The 21,653-nt window shown below is 46.1% G+C and overlaps 1 protein-coding gene across 3 annotated transcripts in view; it reads right to left on the bottom strand.

The window, feature by feature from the left end:
* SPTBN1 (spectrin beta, non-erythrocytic 1) overlaps positions 1–21,653 on the bottom strand; it is an 89,336-nt gene that overhangs the window by 52,826 nt on the left and 14,857 nt on the right. The window contains exons 1-3 of one of the 3 annotated variants that reach the window (XM_042829093.1): positions 21,493–21,510; positions 21,068–21,364; positions 602–753 (exon numbers count right to left, since the gene is read on the bottom strand). In XM_042829093.1, coding sequence (XP_042685027.1) covers positions 602–753; positions 21,068–21,176 — 261 coding nt within the window. In that variant the 5' untranslated portion in view covers positions 21,177–21,364; positions 21,493–21,510. Of the gene's footprint in view, positions 1–601; positions 754–21,067; positions 21,590–21,653 lie in introns of those variants that run through there. The other 2 variants (XM_042829006.1, XM_042828929.1) reach the window with 2 other exon arrangements.

Raw genomic sequence — 21,653 nt, 5'->3', positions numbered from 1 at the left:
CACAACCTGATATCAAAGGGATTTTCTTTCTTTTCCAAGGAATTTATTTATTAAATATGTTTTAGGTATTTCTCTGACAACAATAACAAAAAAAATTCCAAGCCTTATCTACTGCAATAAACTCAAGTACACCCAGGAGCATTACTGAGTAGTGGGATGTGATGGATGATGGCACAGTGAAAGCACTGTAATGATCCCCAGCATGTAGCTGGCCCTCTCCAACCTGCTGTCATTCACTCCCCTGCAGCACACTCTAGGGAGGGGAGAAGGGATAACCCAGGCCTTGGGTTGGCATTTCACGAGGACTGTTTATTGGCCTGCCTCTGTCAGACCCAGGAGCAGGCAGCATGCTGCACAAATGCTCAGTCTCTCACCTGCAAGAAGCATTCAAACAAGACTTCCTTTGGTTTTTACCTAAACCAGTAGGAAGATATTTTAATGGTGTCTGGTTCCAGCTGTTCCTGAAATAATAAACCTTTTTTACCTCATTTAATACATAAGACACTTGCAGTGCTGAACCTTCAATATTCAGTTGGGTCAAGCATTCACCAAAACAAATGAAGAAGAAAACCACAATGAATATTAATAAGCAAACACTTACAAGTCTCTCTCCTGAAAGAACTTCCAGGAGTTTGATGAGCATCCTTCCATCGCGAAGGTCGGTGTACAAATCTGTAATTCTGCATGACACACGTGCCAAGTGGGAATTAACCCACTTGGTGAAAGTCTTCTTCTGAACTGCCTCACGTTCATCTGTTAGGGAAACAACACAGTGTTACTCAAAATAAATCACAGTTCATGTACCCAGATGAGAATGTGATGCTCAGACACATCCTGTCTTTTAGGTGAAAGAAGCCGGCTTCGTCTCTTTGCCAAGTCATTGCAGAAAATGTGACTTCTCATCAGAAATCCACCTTTTTCCCTGTTTTATCACATTCCCTTTCATCACTGGGGATTTTACTGAGTTACTATCTACAGAATAAATCTGGAGTATAGATTGCAGACTTGCATGCTGCTCATGTAAGCAGCTTTCTCAAGGTGTGAAGAGGTCAGCCATAGAGCTGCGATCTAAAAGCCACTTCGGACTGATCAAAGTGCCCAGTAGTTAGCTCAAGAGTTACCATCCACCACAGGAAGAACAGGGCAACTTCTGCTCTCAAATACAAGTCAAATCCACAACAGATCCCTTGAAACAGCAAAGGTCTCTTTGGATTAGCACAGGTATAAAAAAGCAGAGAACAAACTTCTTATTTACTTCTCCTTTCCCCCATTACAGTATTTGGTTGCAGATTCAGCATTTGTAACTGTATTTACACAACATCATGATGAACTCTTCCATAACTGCATGTTTGAGGTAGACTTGCATTTATTTTAACCATGGAAAAATGGCCTCTTTCCACATTCTCTTCCCAGAGTCTTTCACAACTGCTCATACATGAAAACACTGCATGTGAGAGCTGTCTTAATGCACAGGTTCACTACAGTACATATTAATTCAGAAACTCCTGAACAGCTATCTGCCAAGCTGAGAACTCTCAGACAGAAAATTTTAGACATCTTTGTGATTAAATTCTTTTGCCAAGGGCTTTGGATGAAGCCTTTCCTTGTTAGCAGAAAGTCATTTCATTGAGCTGGGAACTACTACAGACCAAATTTATCAAAACACAGGTGCTCAAACATGGAATCCTAAGTCCATAATTAGACCTACAAATGAAAGCAGTTGGCATTTCCAAGCAGCTGAGCATCTAAACCTCCTCAGGTCTCTTTAATGGTGTTGATGCATTCAGAAACAGGACATACAGACTGATAAATCTTAAACAAAAATGTAACATGTCCAACCTGTCAACTCCGAGTGTGCAGCTGCAAACACAGAAAATGCCAATGACAGTGCAGAGGAATGCAAAGTCTATGTCTGACTGCACAGAGTTCCAGTGGATGCCCTCTTTCATAGGACAGCACGTGCCCACCCGCTGCAATGCGCTTCTACAGAGTGGGGGGGCATGATCATAGAATCATAAAGGTGGAAAAAGACCATCCAGTCCAACCACCAACCCGCCCCTACCACATCCACTGCCCACGTCCCTCAGTGCCACATCCCACGGCTCTGGGACTCCTCCAGGTGACCCCACCGCTCCCTGGGCAGCTGTGTCAGTGCCGAATCACTTCTGGAGAAGGAATTGTTCCTAGCAGCCAACACGAACCTCCCCTGGCACAACGTGAGGCCATCTCCTCTTGTCCTATGGCCGTTCCCTGCCAGCAGAGGCCGACGCCGCCTCACACAGCCTCCTTTCAGGTGGTTGCAGAGCCATAGGTCTGCCCTGAGCCTCCTCTTCTCCAGACCGAACAGCCCCGGTTCCTCAGCCACTCCCCATCACACTTGTGCTCCAGACCCCTCACAGCCCCGCTGCCCTTCTCTGGACACGCTGCAGCCCTCGGTGTCTTTCCTGCAGTGAGGGCCCAGCGCTGAGCGCAGCACTGGAGGTGCGGCCTCACCAGCGGCAGTGCGGAGGGCCGCTCACCTCCTGCTGCTGACACACGCCGGGGTGCCGTTGGCCTTCTTGGCCACCTGGGCACAAAGTTAACAGCCCCACAGCCTTTACCTCTGCGCAGCTTCCCAGCCAAGGAAGGGAAGCCTTGCCCCAAGGCTGCAGCACTGTGTGGGGCTGTTGAGGCCAAAGCGCAGGGCTTTACTCCAGCTTGTGCCTTACCAGCTATAGCATCCCACTCATGGGACTGCAGGGAAGCAACAAAAGCCTGATGACCAAGGCATCAGCTGAGGCTGAAGAGGACAGAAAGCTGGGAAATGAGCCCAAAGAAAAAGAACAGTAAGGAAAGAAGTAATGTAGTAGAACAGTGGCAAGGAGGAGGGATCTGAGAGCAGATCAGAGCTTCACCTGTGGTTTATACAAACCCCACCCCAAGATTTCACTTCCTCCCTTGCATTTCTGAGTTTACTCTTGCTACTTGGCCATGTAGTAGGAAATGACCCTAAGCTAATGCACTGAAACTGTTCCACACATAACAGCTCTTACCCAGCTATACATTAGGAAACTAAAATAAAAGCTGCAGCATCTTCTAACCACACTGCAATTCACACCAGCGGTGTAACAGCTCAGCTAGCTCAATCTTGGACCAAAGGGAAAAAAAACAGCACTTCTGACCAGTGGAAATGGTCATCTATCCAGCAGTGATTTAAATACAGTATCTACTAACCCTAAATACATTCTTTCTTTCTGTGTTTATAGCACATTCCTGGGAATATTGTATCCACATAAGTGTTTGTCTACCAAAGCTTTCAGTTGCAATATTTCTTGAAATGAATGAGTCACAGAACTAAAAACCTTGTAATGGTTGGCGCCTTTAAAAGAAAATCCCAATAGAAATTACCATGTCCCTTTACCAGCTCCAGTGGATTAAGCAAGCCCCAGAACAGCTCAGCAAGTTTATTTAATCACTGCACAATCATAACATATTCAGAGTTCCCTATGGTTACGTTCATCTTGAAGAAAAAAATGGACAGACAGTGTCCTAAAGATAAAGTTGGACACAGAAAATATTAGATAAACAAGAAAGCTATCAGATATCACTATGAAGCTATCCATTAAAAAAAAATCCTTGGTCAAAAGCTATGGCTACCAACAATCCTCCTCACTTTAGATCACAAGAAAAGCAATGGGAAGAACATCCATGTGTTTTCAATAAAAAGATGAAGGATCAAAGCCTAATTTCAAACAGAAAGGACACAACGTAGGAAACACTGACATGCCATGTCAGGTTGTGAAAACCTTGGTGCCATTCCATTAATTGGCAGCAACATAGGATCTTCTGTTGTTGTCAAAGGAGTCAAAAGAAGGCAACAGAGAAGCCAAGCGAGGGCGGTGCTTGCAGCGGGGGAGGACAGTCCCTCCATGAACGGCGCCAATGTGGCCCAGGGGCCCCATGGCTCTCCACAAAACCTCCCCACCCCAGCATGACTTCGCGGCCCTATGGGGGGACATGGCCACGCAATCTCCAGGCAGCACGGACTCAGCGGTAAAAGCCTGAGAAAGTTCAGGAGTGTGACTCCTTTCCATACGTGCTGCCTGAGCATCCTTAAGCACACCAACTTCTTGGTGAGGGAGAGGGTGGGAACACTCCCTGTACAGCTGGGGGGCCTCAATGCCTCGGTAGCTCGGCACCACTACGCGTGTTTCCTTTAGCCTAGTTCACATACAGCTGCTGCCTCTCCCCTTTTACCTTCCCGTTTCCTCTGTGTCTCTTTCTGTGGGCCTCCAGTTCCTGTTTACAGCAGAAGTTCACGGGTTCGGTTGGTTTTTCTGGCCCCTCCGCTCCCCACCCTCGCTCTGGTCTCCTCACACCTCATCCCCACCCACCCTCTGCAGAGCAGCCTGCTCCCTGTTCGCGCTGCAGACAGAAATAACCTCCAAGTCTCCTCAGAGACAACAGCTTCAGCCATTCCAGCACTGTCTCCACAAGCTGAGCCTGCTGCTGCCTCTCCTCGTGTGCCCGAGCAGCTCAGTTGGCTGCTGGGTCAGGTGCTGGGCCCAGGCCCTCCCCACCGATGCTTCCACGATGCGGGAACAGGCAGCGTGTTTCAAAAACCGTCTGACTGAGGCTGGTCGTGTTTGAACCCCTCCTAGTTATTTCTACATGGCGTTTCTTCCACACAGTATTTCACAACGACTGCAAGTTTTTGCAATGCTTTCGCCAGCCCTTTCAGACCCATCAACTGCATTTTCCTGCTGTGTAATTTCAGGTCATAGCACGTGCAGATGCTGGTGCAGCTCTGACACAGAACACAACTACAGCTATTTCAACACACAGTGCTATACAAAAACCTGCATGCACCCCAGGAGCCAGGTGCACCCATGAGCGACGATACCAGAGATGGGCTCTGAAGCACTATTTGTGCACCTCCTGTGACCGTTTTGACAGATGTCCTTCATTCCTTCCAAACCACATGTTTAGGTTTTGAAGATTAATTAAAACTAGAGGATACGGGTGGGGCTCCAAGCGGCCTACAGCTTGTGAAAACATTTGTTTCCCAAGGGTAAAGAGAAACATACGACATGCAAAACATGCGCAGCAGGAAAACGGAAGGGGCTCTAACAGCAGTATTGATAATAGAGAATCCAACTTATCTTGAAGCAACACTAGGAAGGAAATTTCCTTTATGCGGAAACCCTCCTGACAATACCGCTAGCACATGGCAGCTTGCAAGCTCCAGCTCTGTGACTGAGATAAATCAAGGACCTACTTTGTTTAGAACTTCAGTAAATAAGCTAGAGTTTTTTCCCCAAAATACACATAAGCCAGCCCAGGCCAGGATGTCAAGCAGCCACCCAAGCCCCTTTTCCACCATTTCTGCCTCTACTAATTCAGTGAGGAAAACACTTGACCCAAATGTAGTCAGCTTTGACTGACCCACCCGAGTCACTGCAGTGAGAGCAGGCCATGGGCTCCATCTCCTCTATGTTCCACATGCTGAGTGAACAAAACGGTCTGGGCCAGAATAATGGAGAACCTGCACTAAATGCCTCGCCAAATGCATAGCTCCAACAGCTGAGAGAAGGACAGGCTGCTCCTGCATGCCAGAAAGCGCTATCAGCCCCAGCCCTTTCTTGACACCACCACCAACCGCTCTCGTGGCAAGGGTTACCTGTGCGGCCGCCTGTTTGCTATAAACAGCCTCCAGACACTTTGCTCCCTTCCATACCAGTCAAACCACATTTTCAACACTCTGACCTTGAATCCGTTTAGAACTGAATGGCAACTATGTTTGGTGCTCACCGCTGCCAGCCCAGCACAGGTAAAACAGCTTTCAGAGTGCAAAAGCTCCTGCCAGCACCTGCACTGAAAACGCCTCTGCACCACATCTGATAAGCAGTGGAGTGCTCTGAAATGAGCTGAATAAATAGAGAAATGAGTGCATAAAAGGGAAGCCGAAAGCAAGAGCGAGTGCCGAGGACAGTCCTGAGTGCTCGCTGCCCTGGCCAAGCCCAGGGTTTGGAGGCACCACAAATCGTCCCCACTGAGCCCCACATGATCTGTGCAGGACCGGTGTGTGCAGGCCCCTGTCACACCTTGAGCAAGGCAGAGTAAGGATCAATTTTAATTCTTAACTGCAAATGCTTGACCTCCTGCAGGTTTAAATCTTTTTTCTTTCCATGCTGGAAGTCATTTTTCTGGCTTATTATTTTTTCACTACAGCAACAAACGCAGCCAGCGTGCACCCTACATGAAGCACTGCTAAACACATACTGACTCAGAGATCAGATGAGAGTTGCTCCAGGCACTCCACTTCTGCTGATATTCAATATCCACAGCTTCCCTGAATTCCTCAGATCGTAACCTCGGCTAACTGTGCAGAGAGAAAAACAGAGCTTTCTTTCACAGGACAATGTTGCCATTACTGTAGGCTTTCAGGGTGCAGGATATTGCTGTGTGTTTTCTCAAAGATGTGAGGATATGGAGTTCAGCAGCCACCAGTCTCACAAATCCCAGCCTGGAGGTTTTTACCCACCAGCAGTGCTGTGGGAACAGAGCAACATTGGCAGCTCCCATCCCTTGCATATCTGTGCAAGACAGAGGAGGGCCAGGGATTCTCAGGCTGCCCTTTCTAGGCACCCCACAGCTCAGCAGGGCGGCAGGGCCTGGCTGCAGGGCTCTGCAGGTTGCTGAGCTGCTGCAGTGCTAAATATGATACTGAGGGGGAAAAAAACACCTCTGTGTGCCTGTACTGGTGCAGCTAAGGAGAGAAACATCTGCCTGGAGAAACACTCCCAGAATGATGGCCTTTTCACTCTGTCACCTAAGTGCTGCGCCGGTGGATGAGGCCAGAAGCCTACAGAGAACAACACCTAAGAACTGCAGTCAGGTATTGGTTAGACATAGAGTCTGCAATAAAATATATGGGAATAGATCTGCAAGAAAGAAAATGATGGAAGGAAAAAGGATTGCCTGGCCAGGAGGAGGGCTACTAATTTCTTAGAGGAATGGGAACAAAATGAGCTTCTCACAACATTTGAATGCCCAATGGCCATTTCCCCTGCAGCAGTAAGGCAACAGAACGGAACAGTGGATGATGGTTCCCTCCAGCTGCAGATCATGGGTTAGGACCGAAGGCAGAATAGGATGAAAATGGAAAGAAGGGTGATGAATGTAGGAAATAGAGGTTGGTAACAACACAAGCATGCAGAGGCAAGCAACAGCGCAGAGCGAGACCTGCAGGAAATAAGCCTGCGTCCTGTGCAGGCAGCATGGCTGTGCCACACGTGGGGCTGGTGCTCAGAAAGAGCCAGGTGAGCGTTAGAACAGCATCTCCTTTGGTTTTCGTCAGGCTGTTTAACACAGAGGAATGATGCTGCTGCTGCTGGAAGTAGCCTGTGTTTGCTATGGTTATTTATGGCGCAAAGTAGTCTTCGGTGTAAGTTCCCAGTTAAAAATGGTGAGACTATGCCAGGTTCTACATGCTCGAACATGACTTAGAGAAGAACTTGAATGCGAATGTGAAACATGACAAAGCAAAGAGGTGATTCTGTTTGTACCGTGTTTAGCTGGTGATTTTCGTTGGGAGCAAAATCCTTGCTGCATTCCCAGCCCTTCCACATGGAGATCATTGGTCACAGGGGAGGGCTGTGCACAACACGCCATTCTCTTTCACTAGGAAGCACCAGCCAGCTTCTAAATCCTATTAAATATCTACCCTTCTCTATTAAACATTACAGCCAGCATGTGACTACTTTCACTGCTGAAAATGCTCTGAAAAAGAAAAAAGGGAAAGCTACATAATGCAGCATGTGAAAAAAAATTCTGCAGTTTTCTCTTTGATGTCACTAACCCTCCCTGGAACAATGAAGCGATGCACAGAACAATGTCCGGGAGCCAGCCAGGCATTACGGGGCTGGAAGGGCAGCTCCCCCCATTGTCTTTATTTTTACACAGGGTTTATGGCATTTTGGTGTCAGCAGTACAGAAATAACTCTTCCAAAAGCCAGCTTCTGATTCATGTAGAAGAACGATTGTGTCCATCTGCAAAAAGGTGCTGTGAAGGCTCCCAAAGCCAAGTAAGCGAAAGTCATCTGGGTTTAGCAGATTAAACTCAGCTGATTTTTTTAAATTATTTTTAATTCTGACAACCAAATTGATGTATTTAAGTAGATTTGGAGAGAATACATGCTCAGCTCTGCCTGTGTTGGCATAAATCAGCGAACTGCCCCTTTAGCATTAGATAGACCAGTACCTCATCTTCACGCTGTATTTGGATAAGTACATTAATAATGTTTTTACAGCAAAATAACAAAAATAAAGTGGAATAAAGACATTAACTTTGTGGCCTCAGGAGTGCCAAATATGTAGCTCAGAATGGAGATCCTTTAGAATACAGCATGAAAAATACCTCAGTTTTATTTGTATTGAAAATAAAAGGACACAAATGCCTTATTTGATGTGTTTTGCTGGCATTTTCTCCCTTTGCATAGCAGACAGTTCTCTTCTTCAGGAGGATGGAAAAAGCGCTGGCTGCCCCAAGCCGCTGGAATTCCCACAGAACAATGACCAGCCTGAGGTCACGGAACTATTTCAAGCACGTATGGTCTTGTGGGGTCTTTGCAGTTTCCTTTAGAAAACATTAAGAGCATAATGCAGGGAAGTGCCAGGGTTTTTCTGGAAGGGGGCACTGCTGTTATTTTTAATTCATGCCCAGTTCACTGGCTGAATAGCATTAGGAGCAAGGGTGAGGGCAAGGCTTGGCACACACAGAGAGGACAATGGACACTCAACTAAGTACAGACCGTCTATTTCCTCCTGTCCCTAGCAAGCCCAGCAAGTGTTTTTCCAGTGCATTCTACTTGTTTAGAGGAGGAGGAATGAAGTTAGGATGAAGGAGTGTTGTGTTTTGTTTTTTTTTAAGATTAAGCCTCGCTGTGGTTGATGCAACAATTCTCACACAAGAATGAGAGTAACCTGCTGTTTCTGCAAAACAACTATGTGGGCAGGCTGGGATCCTCCTTATCTAGGAATTTGGAAATACGAAATTATAACTGTTACGCAGAGGTGAGTCAGTAAGGGCAGGGCTCTCAATGTGAAGACGAGGAACTGGATCCTGACACCCATCCCTTACCAAGCAAAGCCAGCAGCAGCAGGGACAGCAGCTTGCAGGGTGCACGAGGCACGGCAGCTGACCTGCTGCTGCTGCTGCAAGGCTGAGTGTGTGCAGGCAAGGTGAGCTCCGAGGCTTCGGCCAGGATGGTGTTCAGATAGCAGCACGGGGCCCACCGTGACCGTGCCTCATCAGCCATGGGGTATTCACACCCCTGCTGGGCAAGGCCCTAAGCAACACTCAAACTGCCACTGCTTTCAAGAGGTTCGTTGGACCTAATAAAACTCCTCATGTCCTTTCCAAGCCAAGGAATTCTGCGATTCTGTGAATTTTAGCAAGCTTAAACAAACACAAGCCAGAAAACAAACAGCTAGCATTCCCATTCAGTCCCACTGAGGGATTCCAGAGAGCTGCAGGGTCTTTTCCTTCATCTGAGGCACAGGCATAGACATTACATAGAGTGAAATGTCAAAGCTGTGCTATGTTTTCACCGTGCTCCTTTAAAACCTCGCTGCAGTCAGAATAGATGAAAGAAAAGCCAAACCTTTGTTGGTTTCATGTTTAAATCTAATTTCACCTTAATGACAGAAAACCATGAATAGAAAATAAATAAATCTATGATGAATGCATTTAGTCCTCTCAAAATATTAAATCTGAGTGCTAAGAGATGTTATCATTATAATTAGTTGCTGTTAAATTATAATTTTCATTATCGCAGAAATATTTTAAATGGAAGAACACGTATTTAAACAACCACCGTGTTGATCAGGGATTAATAACAGTTCCAGTTTAACAGGCTGATTTTATAGCCCTGCTGAACAATGTGCTCAGTTCATCCAGTTGCCATGGTCACAGAACAATTTATTATTGGTAATTGCAGGCTGTAGCACAGAGGCAGCCGCACTGCGCTGCACTGACGGGCTCTGAAGGAAAGCAGCAGTGGCACAGCTAAGCCAGGCCATGGCTCAGCATGCTCCATGGAGAGCTAAGCTCAAATCCCAGAGGCACCCCCACAAGGAAAGTGGAGGCCTGACACCCATAAAGACAGGGTAAATTACAGCGACAATTGCTGTGCCACTGAAGGAACCAATGGTATTTATAACGTGCAGTTGTTTCTAAGAAAGGAGTTTTAAAAATGAATGAAATCTAATGAGATTTAAAACAAACTGCTAATAAGAAGCATTAGAGGAAAAACCCCTAATCTTCTCTTGCTCTAATCTGCAAACCCATCATGCAGAGCTCCTGCTGAGTCCTGGGGTTGTTGTTTGAGAACAGCAGAACTTGTGCCTTCACCTGTAAAGCTCCAGAAAATGGAACCTCAGCTTCAACACAAACATACACTCCAGTCAGCCACTCCATATATTAAAGCTCTTCTTTAACAAATCCACACGTTAATTAAGAAAATAAGAATCTGTCTTTTCGTGCCATACTTGCTTTCTTGTGACTTCTGAGGTACAAAGCTGCACATAAATTTTAATTCCTCACCTCAGAATTTTCCTGCCAGCTTGTTTGATTCCGATCCAAAGGTCCTTTACTGATTTGCTTTGGTGGAACAATGGGGCATGTTTAAGCAAAATCATGTTAGTCTTTGGAGTCGTGCGAGAGCAGGGGGAAGAAAAGATACATAAAGCACAGTATAATTTGCCCATAGAATAACTTTCAAAGCAATAGCAGCAAAATGCAAAAACTCCCTCTGTTTGAAAATCTAGATGATCTCCGAGATCTAAAAAGTGACGCAAATTTGGAGGAATTAGTCGAGTAAAATTTTGCTTTGAACATCTTAAATATGCATCTTCGTTCAGAAACATCACTTGTTTTTCTAGTCTTACAGTGGACTCGTGAGTTGTTCTGGATTGTGCAATGCACTGACTAGGCAAACTGAAACGCTCTGCATGGGTACAAAGGTGCAGCTTCTGTGTAGGTTATCTCCTAATAATTTCCCTTCACTTCCTTTAATTTTTTAGCACCATTTAACTGCTAAACATTATCAGCCCAGCGCCATCAATGGAAGAAGCACCAAACACCCCAAATGACCAAATGGCCTTCAACGCACTGCAGTGGGCTCTTCTGTCTGGCCTCTTCCTCCCCAAAAATACACTGCTGTGCGGCCCAAAAATAATCCTATGCACCTTCATAGGCAAACTGCACAGAGATGCAGGTATACACAGGCAGTTGTGAAATAATGCAACTAATATAAAGGCAGGAAACTCACTGAAATCCAGCAAGACACAAGGACTACAGAACGTGAAAAAGCATCAACGGCATCTTATGCAGATTGCATGCACCTTATTTGTGCATTCCCAAACCAGCACAGTGTTTTCCAGATCTCCAAATGTACAAGCACGTTTCAACTTCACTCAAACGCACAAGAAAAAGCACCACGAACACATCTGAACCTAAAGTGATCTGCAGCTGGTGCCACAGAATTGTATTTAAACTTGGCAACAGGTGCTAAACTGGAGAGCTGACGTGCATGGCTCCAAACCCAAGAAGGTGCTCCGGCATTAGGTAGCTCATGTGTACAGCTGAAAACTCTCCCTAAGAAACAACTGCAATGGGCAACACTCATGGAGAATGGAGAAGAGGTGGAGGACAGCCTGTGACCAGGTGCTGCAGAAGTCACACAGTGACATTTCAGTCGCTCAGGCAAAACAAAGAGAGGAAAAATCCCTTCTTGGCTGCTGCTTTGTGCTGCTACAAGAGGCAGGTGCTGGTCCTTGCAGCACAGCCAGCCCAGAACACAGCACAGCTCTGTGCTCCACCCCTCTGGAAGGCACCCATCACATGCCCGTGGGGACTTCATAATATATCCTATCAGGCATCGTTATTTATTTTATTTAGTTTATTTGGAGGGAAAGGAGGCGTGGAGAGAGAAGAGGATTCAATAATACATGAGCAGCAACGGATTTGTGGAACAAAATGTGCCACAGCCTCAAGTTTCTGCTGTGAATCGCTTGCATGAGGACTGCAGCAACAGGCACAACCAACCATGTCTTGCACAAGCATCTGTTAGAAGCTGCTGGGTCACCAAGCGCACACGTGGAAGGGACTCTGGCCAGGATGTCACCTGGGGCACTGCTGGGGAATAGCCTAGAGGTATTGCCAATTTTCTGCAATGGCTTTCTTGTGCTGGGAGCAAAATACCACTTGTCACCAGGTAAGACCATGGGGACAAAGTACAGCTCACATCTGTCAGGTGAGTGAAATTGGTGGGGAGCGCAAAGAAGGAAGGGGTGCAACTCACCTCTAAGGAAGCAAATGTGATCCCCACCATTGTGGATAAAATATTTACTGATACCCTTCCCTCTGACTTCGGGCTCAAGAGTGGAGCCTCAATCAGCCATCCCTCACTGATCTAACTTAAGACATGCTGAGTACTCTGGGCCTGGCCTTCTCTTTCTTTAATCTGCTTGTGATGCTGTGCACTTAAAGGTAGGGTTAGCTCCCCAGCACACAAGAACAGGGCAGAGGTCAGAAGTTCAGGACCAAACCACCGTTTCTAGACACCTCCCTTGTGCACTCAGAGCAGTACAGAACTGTCACTCCATAACGACTATTACTCATGCAGTCAAAGTACAGTCACATCCGCAATTTCAGAGCAGTCACTTTCATTATATTGCCAGGCGAAGTGGAAAGGCTGAAAGGAGGAACACACCCTGAAGAAAGGGCAGTTGCACTACCAGAGTAAGTCAGTTTCCCTGGAGATAACCATGGAAAGATATTAAACGAGATGCAGAATTAATAATTACCCAAAACAAACTATAGTTATCAGACTGCGGATGAGACAGCCCTATTATCACTCTCCTGTTCTTCCTGGAAACAAATCATATTCAAAAACGTGGAAACACTGCTCGGGCACAACAAACAGCGAGAACTGGACTCTTGGTGTTTTTTCGTGAGGGGAAGAGGAAGTCTGAACCCAACAGACGATGTCAGCTTGGAAGCTGAACCCACAGAGGAGTTATCTAAGAACGAGGGAGCAGCTTCGTTACCCTCAGTGGGGCTCAGAACAGAGAAGCGGGCTCTGCAGATTTCTGGAATGCCTGCCAAGCCCTCGAGATACATTTAGATATCTTTCTTAAAGCAGAGGGCTTTTACTGAGCAAAATCTGGGCAGCCAGCATTTCTTTTGTTCAGACTCTTAATCTCTTCGCAACAGGGCACTGTTTCACTGTTTTGCTGAATCCTCACAGACATGAGGGCACCCCTTGTTTGTGAACAGAGTGCGGAGGTAATGCAGTTAATTGCTGTACCTTGGCACCGCACTGCTCAGCGTCTCTTTTGCTCCTAATTCCCTAGGGATTCTACCTAAAAACTCCATTCTGACAGAACCAAAACAGACATGAGAAAATCCCTAACAAAAAAGCCAGCCACCCAAACCCAAAGCAGCCCTCCGGTATGTTTGCCATTGTCACAATCACCAAGGCAGTGGCACTTTCTGCAAGCAACAACAAACGTGATTTCTGTGCAGTGCCATCTGGGATCATACTACTTCTGTTTGCTTACACAGGAAATACACAAAACTTCCAAAGGAGAAATCGTATTTGCGGCCTTCCTCCCTGACCTCGATACAGTTTTGCTGTGCAGGACTGACTATTCTACCAGGGCACATATCAAATAGAGGACTGACCCGTGAGCAACTCACCATGTACACATAACTCAGGCCATGCTTCCGAGACTTCCAGTTCCTAATGTTTATGAACAAACCCAGCTTGACTGAACATGGCATTATATCTACATTCCCAGCTATCTCATGAAAAGGCGGCTTGCTAATGTCAGACCTTTCACAAGACCTTTGAGAAGCCATGAACATGGCCTCTAGACTATGCCACAATTTGTCCATGCGCGTCTGTTCAGCTGCACTGCTCTCCCCGAAAACTGAAGGGCCTTTTTCTTTCAGCTTCTTTCTAAGTGAAACAGTGGGGCATTCAGCCCGGTCGGGGAGAGCGGTTAATATTAGTTTGGCTACAGTTGTTCCCCTTCAACAAAGGAGGCTCTCAGCCCGGGATACCCGCGTTCCAGCAGCAAGTGCACAAGGGCTTTGTGTTAATGTGGGCTCTCCCAGCCACCGTGACCTCAGGCTCCACATCAAAGTCACAAGCATGAGTGGTCACCGTCCCGCTTGTGTTTTCTCCTCTGAAAGAAATTCAAGGATTCTGCTCTATGCTTTTTTAAGAGTGACCAGCAATGTTGGACTGTCCTTGCATGCCCTCCGTAACCGCACTCGGGGTATTGCAGAGGACCTTAAGGCCAGAACTCCTTTGGGTGCTAATCCAGCTCCATTTAGTATGGGAACAGGATGCCATGTTGAAAACCACATCAGGAGAAAAGCCCTCCTGCTCTGCTGCAGGGAAGCACAGGACCCTGCATGCCAGCCTATCCCTTCTGCAGCCTGCCCCCCAGTGACATTCCCACACAGGAGGCTGCAACAAGATGATCCTCAAGGTCCCCTCCAACCCAAGCCATTCCAGGACTCTATGACCTTCTGCTCAGCAATAGCCAACACATTTCACGCTGGGAGGGGAGCTGCTTGCTAACACCTAGTAGCTAACTTTCCATCTCTGGAGTCTTTATGTCCCTCCATCTGGATGGGAAGCAGCCTGCCACCTGCCCACCTCCAGCACTAACCTCCAAAAGAAATCCCATATTTGTTTTCCTGTGGGAAGAGAAAAGTAGGTTCTAAACCCTTATTTCTTTTATTCTCTCTTTCACTGCAGCTTTTAAAGAGAGACTTGTTTCCAGAATTTGGCCTAGCAGTTTTCCCAAACCTGTCCATCTAATAAAGAAAATTCGTTTTCACATAATGAAAAACCAACATTACCATACTCCACTATTAATACTTAATACTTCTTCATTCTACTGAAACAGGAACAGAAAGACCTTCAGAGTTGTTGGCAATCAAATACTCTTTCAATGAATTGGCTCAAATCAACATCCTCATAACATTACAGCAACTTCTCCCAGAAAAGACAGAATCTGAGCTTGAGGAGTACTTATACCTGCCCAAACCTGATGTCCTGCACTATGATATCACAGAAGAGCAGCTTACTGCAGGAAATAGGAAACTCGGATTTTGTCAGCTGCAAAGCTGCAACTTGATTTTCTTCGGCATTTCTCCTTGGCTCAGCTAGCATTTCATCCATTTTCACAGTCAAAGCATGCATCCAACAGAAAGCAAAGATGAAAAGAAAAGAAGAAAAAGGAGGAAATCACAACACAGATTTGAGAAAGAGCTGAGGAATGAAAGCCTATCAGTCTGGCTCTTTATGACCCTTTCACCACCACCTACATTCTTCTTTACCGTCTCTCTTTCCACAGAAGTCACTGGCAAAAAGTGTAATCAATTTGAATGGGGCTCCTGGACAAAAGAAATATTTGGACTTGGACACTCCTGTGTGATTACAACGTGCCTAAGGTACCTCAGGATTCTCTGTGGCACTCAGCATAGCGGAGGCAGCCAGTGCAGCAACACAAAAGCCAGTTCCCACACGAGAACAAGTCGCAGTGTCTCCAGATGTGCAGAGCTCCGGGCCTTACAGCCCACAGATCACCTTACCATTCCAGAAGGCAACCAGTGGCCCCCGTGGTATTCAAAGATCACCTGACAGTCACGTGTGACAATATCTGCTTACAAGCTTTGTTTACTTCATAATATCAGAGCCACAAAGGTGCACAGCAATCAACTTAGAAGAAAATAATACAAAAATTTCCACTATTTTCCAGAGCTGGAGTTTGGCTGAAAACAAAGTTCTTTATCCAAACAGATAAAAACTAACATTGTAAACAATCAGAAACTGAGGAGACTACCACACAAACCTGAAGCAACAGCTCCGAGCTGTGAGTTTTCACAGTTATTTCAGTCAGGAGCCAAATCCAATTTAAACATTTACTTTTTCAACTCTATCATTACTGACCGCATTAACAGAAATACTCTACCGTGCGCTGTTTAAATTTGCCCTCTACAACTTCACAAGCATAAAACCTACAACAAAAATGAGAAACTGCTCAAAAGTTTGAAGACGCCATAAAGAATTCAGAACTTCCAGAATGAGGACACAGCCATTCTCTTCAGAACCTGGGATATTATCAAATCTCGGTGTGTCTCTAACAGTAACACCTTAGCCCTCATTCAGCTAACCTTGAGCCGCAGCAGCACTTTATCTAGCAGTAATGGAGTTGCCATGCTGCCCTGTACACCCTGTAAAATGGAAAGCAGGCAGCACTAACATCTTAGACTGGATTTCTCCACATTCATTCTAAAAGAAAACTTCTGGCACGAACTTTCTGTAAAGTTTTCCTAAAAATCTCACATTTATTTTGGCTTTAATATCATGACTGGAAAATAATGAGAGTGAAGTGTTCAAACGTTTTTATTTCCTGGGTGTTTTTCAGCTTAGCCTTCACAGACCCTATTCCAGATCCTTTCATGTGAGCTTGCTTTCTGTCGCCTGAGCCAAAGTTACAGAAGTGTGGGAGCAAAATAAGATGGTCTACATGTTACAAAATTAACCAGCAACAAAGATGGCCACTAAAACATGGCTTTCACTTCTGACCATGCTGATTTCAGCAGTCCCTATCCAATGGAAGGGAATGAAAGTGACAAGAACAAAATACAATTCCTAACAAGTGATTTGCCTCTCAATGGAGAACCTGGAGATGTTAATTACAACACTCACCCGGTCATTTCCTCTAAGTTACATCCCAAAACTATACACTCCATTGGTAGGCAAGAACACTTTTTATATCCGTTTCCAAACAAGTGTCTGCTTGAAACATTTCTAGACAAAGGAGACTTTGACCACTATTCAGCCAACTTCTAAGTCATAGATAGCTAAAATGCCCCCAAACTGAGTCCAGCATTCAAATAGGTCTGCAGAACTACTTTATGACAGAAAGAGTAAGGGCCCAGCTGACACAGAAACGCATTCGAGGTCATGTAATCCTTTGCATTTCTGACAGCCCTTCCAACAGTTCAGCTTGTGCCTCTGTGTTCTCTGAAAACAGAAGACTGAACTAGGATGTGACACGAAGATTTTGGAAGGGTTGCAGACAGCAGAAAAATCAAGCAAAATATGCCACAGGAACAAGAACATATTTGCAATTCAAATAGGTCTGAGAGGGGAGAAAAAAGCATGTAAACCAGACACATTTCATCTGAAATTAAGCCTTTCCTCCTTTTCCCCTTTAGGGAAAATTACCATGACAAGAAATGCCAGTGACCAATTTGGTAGACAAAGTAGGACATCCTTCAGCAATTGCTGCCTGTAGCTATGCAGGTCACTGCTAGCAAGCGACTGTGAAATCCTCTAACACGTAAATCTTGCAGCAAAGAACGCAACTGTTGAAAGTGTCTTTTCAAAGGGCACCCACATAACTCCGGAGGATCCTGAGCAGAGCAGATTTCACCGCCCCAGCCGAGGCCTGGTCCTTCAGCTCACCGGTCACATCTCAGTGGTAGCTCCCGATCCCCCTGGGCATAGGCAGGGAAACGGGGACGAGACTCTTGCAGACAAGAAATGGTATTTCCTATCTGAAATGCAACATTAAAAAAACCTGACACATCAGAACATATTGCACGGCACAGCACAGAGCTCCACTGGGAGCCGGCCTTCCTCTGGAGGTTTACCAGGAGCACAAATGTAGCTCACGTCCCTCCCCCAGGATTTCAATCTGTAATTACCACAGGAAATCTTGCACCTCTGGCACACTCCTAGAGCTGTGACCCAACTTCCCAGTTACACCACAGGAGCTGGTAAAGGCACTGCTGAGTGCCAGCAGTGTTGATGAACACCACGCTGCCCCGTTAGCTAGGTGAGAAGGAGTCCGTGTGCAGCGATGAGAGCTGCTCTCCTGTAGCACCAGCACTCTCTGCCCTTGCTGGGGAAGGTGATGCAGCTGCGGGGATCTACTTCCAAATTCCTGACTTGCATTAACCTCTTCCTGCCAACTCCACATCCCCGCCAAGCCACAGGATCCTGCAGTGTTAATGCACCACAGGTGATGTCTTGGTTTACAGTTATAACTTATCTGTTACGCCTGTCATGTAATTGCTCAGCTGAACAGGATGAATTTCTACACTGCCATGTCCTGCATAAGCAACATGGCAATACGTTTTCCACAAACAAGCTTTGGGGTCCTGTCTTTACTTGCAGAGCTATGGCAGCCCTACTCCAGATCTCTTTTTACTGAACAACTGCCTGTGAGAACCAAAACTCCACGCCTAGGTTTAAACGATTGCAACCACTGATACCATCTCTCACCTATCATTCCAGGACAGGGTGAACTAACTATAATCAGAACTGACAAAGCTTACTGAAGACAACAGGACTTGCTGAAGCATTTTTCCTCTCACACCTGCACTGACATTTTCACAAGGACTAAGTATGCTCAGAAGTCCTGGAGATGATCTAGTTTTCCTCCTCCAGTCACAGCCACTTTAATAGGCACCTCCACTATTTGCATCATCTCCACATAAGACTTCAGGGGTTTTTTTAAACACAAAGCAGCCTCGATCCTCAGATCCATTTGTATCGGCATCTTCTGCTGCATCTTTCCTCTCTGCCCTCCCCAGAGCGTATGGGAGTAGGGATCTCTGCAAAGCAACTCCAGGTGCAGGCTGGAAAATCTGCTCAGAAGGCTCTGTCACCGCAGCCAAGTTTCTTAAGTTTCCATAAAAATCACCACTTCAAGGCACTTAACAGAGGTGGAATGTAAGAGTGCCTAAGTGGTCATTTGAATTTGCATCTGAATTTCCTTTGTCCTGCCAGGCTAACTTGCTTACCAGGATTCGTTCAGCATTTGGGGGCAGAACTCGTTGTCTCCCAGCTTCTTTTTCCTTCGAAGCAAAACTCCGTGCCAAACCCACCCAACCCTCTACCTCAGGAATCAGAGTGACTTGATCTTATTTGCTTGTACGCCTTCCAGTCGATGATAAAACTGCAGTTCAAGAGTACTATACACGTATTCAGCTCACCCTTGCTGGGTCTGGCACCGAGCAGTCTGCAGTGCCACAAGTGCCCTGCAGTCTCACTGGAGCTTCCAGCAAGTACACAAAAGTCACTCGAAGGGTCTACAACTCCCAAATAATGGCTTTCAGCTATTCCTCAAAGAGAGAGCTATTAATCCAAGGAAAGACACCTTTGTCAGCAGTCGGGCCACTCCCTTTGCAGCACGAAATATTTTGCACGGTTATTTAGCATTTCATGGAGTATCTAGTGCATAATTTAAAACATTTCCTGTACTTAAGCTCCACCCTGTAGGAGATCATCGTCAGCACTCGTTTTCAAGCCTGTCTACCCTCTGCAACGTGAATAAACAGCTAGGGATGGTCTAATGCAAAGTCCCTCCTTATGCTTTCAGAACACAGTGTGTTATCTTCTTCATTACAGGAAACTGCCGTAAATTTAAGAGGAGTATTGCAGTCTTCCCCCCCAAAGTCAACACTGCATTCCACTGCAGGGTAAACTCACTTTCTGTGCTTTCAACACTGCGGTTTGCTTTCTTCTTTCAACGTCATGTAAACATGCAGATAATGGATTCCTGAAGCAGTGACCTGAAAATGATAAAATCTGCCTTCTTCTGGCTGCTACCTTCACCAGCACAGAAAGAGGTGGGAGCCACTAGTTCTCCCCCCGTGCTGCAAGCTTACCTCGCTCATTTTTAAGCAGTACCGCAGCCTAAGATCTGACAGATATCCAAGATAAAACCTCTAATGTATGTATTCCCTCATGCGTAAGTTTGGAGCCTGGACTTTCCATGCTTGCCTGAGGAATGTCTCAGTTATCAGCTCTTAAAATGCTGTCATTTTATCTTATTGCATCCAGAACGCAGCCATTACTGTGAGCCAGTTTACAAGATAAACAAAGTACTATGAATGAAAGATTTTCTTGCCTCCCTCCTTAAGCCAACAACTGGGAACATTCTTCAAGCTAACCAAGGCTCTTCCTCCTTCTCCAACAGGAGCCACAGGACCACACTTGTGGTACAGATCAGCGTGAAATAAGAAACATGCTCAGAAGGGATGAACTTCACTGTGCTTGGGCTGCTCCGGGATTATTTACAGTCACATGGCTACGGAGGAGGAGGATGTTTGGTTTTGGTTAAGAATTCTGATTGATTCTGAACTGCACTGCCAGAGCTCATTCATTCCTGAGAACTGCCTTGCACAGAAACAGTGGTGTTGATATTCCTGTGCCCAAAGCAGAGATGCACTGGGCACAATCCTGCTCCACTGCAGCACGAGCAATCTGGGTTTCCAGCCCAGATCAGAGGCCTAGCCTCTATCAAGCACATCCATTTCCCAAAGGCAATAGCTGATTTCTCTTCTCACATAAATAGAGAATTTAATGGGAAGACACTGCAGAACACTGCCTCTGTCTAAAAGTAAAGTGGTAAAAAATGAAGGAAGCTGGGAACATTAAAGTATGCAAAAGCTTTCAGAGTAATCTACTATCAACATGAGCAAGGCATTTTGTTTGGAAATGATGCAACTACCCTTGGTTTGAAAAAGTCAAGCTACCTTTTCTTCTTTACAGGAGGTACACAGGCAGTTAGAGCTGCTGCACTGCACCCAAACAAAGCCTAGATTTCACGACTAATATCCACAGTTAGGACTATCTCTCATTTAAGGCGAAAACAAACAGAAAGACCACTTCCTCACTCTCCCTCTCATTGTTCCGACTGACTTGGTCGGGGCTGCTTCTCATCTGTAATGCTGAGTGCTCACAGTTGGACTGCACTGCACCGCTGTGTGAGACCGAGGACACCTTCAGAAGGATAAAAGTCACACAGTGGCTCTTAAAAGCACACACAGCTTTGTGCTGTAGCACTGTTTTTGGACTCTGTATCGTTCCTGCCTCCCTGCAAGGAGAACAAGCCCAGGCTAACATATTACTGGGATCATATCGTAGCAACACTTACAAAAGCAAGAAAAAAGCAACAACAAACACACAAAACAGCACGGGCTTACCTTGTAACTGCTTGAATCTTCCTTCTAACTGATTATAGTTATAGGGCACCTGAGCTGCGTATCCTGGGGACAACGGCCCAGGCATACTGGTTGATTTCTGTAATTCCATTTACAGGTAACACAGGGATACGATGAACTGCAGCATAAAGAAACCACGGGTTTCTCTACCCCACATCCAGGTAAATCCCAGCTTCCTCTGAAGTTTGGCTTCGGTCCCTGAGAAAACGCTCTCACTGAGCCCCGAGCAAATAGCAGCTCCGGTTCAAAATCCAGCGGTGTGGGTTGGCGGCACGTTTTCTGTAACAGATTCAAACTTAAAGCACCAGGAAGAGTTTTTTTGGTGGTGGTTGCTCTGTTTTTTTTTTTCTCTGCTCCACTACAGCGCTTCAATTCGGTTTCAAACGCCCAGCTCCAGTGAAACTAACCTAAAGAAAAGCGAACTTGCGTTTCAGCCCGGAGCCATGCGCAGCCGTCCCAGCAGCGCTCCCAGGAGCCGCGCACACCTCAGACCTTACGGCTGGTTTGTAATATAATCAGCAGCCGCCCGGGCGGAGGCTGATGTCACTCGATTACCATACGACACACG

Source organism: Centrocercus urophasianus, unplaced genomic scaffold (assembly GCF_019232065.1).
Source record: "Centrocercus urophasianus isolate 14NV4802_14NV808 unplaced genomic scaffold, USGS_Curo_1.0 seq_10, whole genome shotgun sequence".
NCBI classification, from domain to species: domain Eukaryota; kingdom Metazoa; phylum Chordata; class Aves; order Galliformes; family Phasianidae; genus Centrocercus; species Centrocercus urophasianus.
This window is presented reverse-complemented; position numbering and strand designations above follow the sequence as displayed.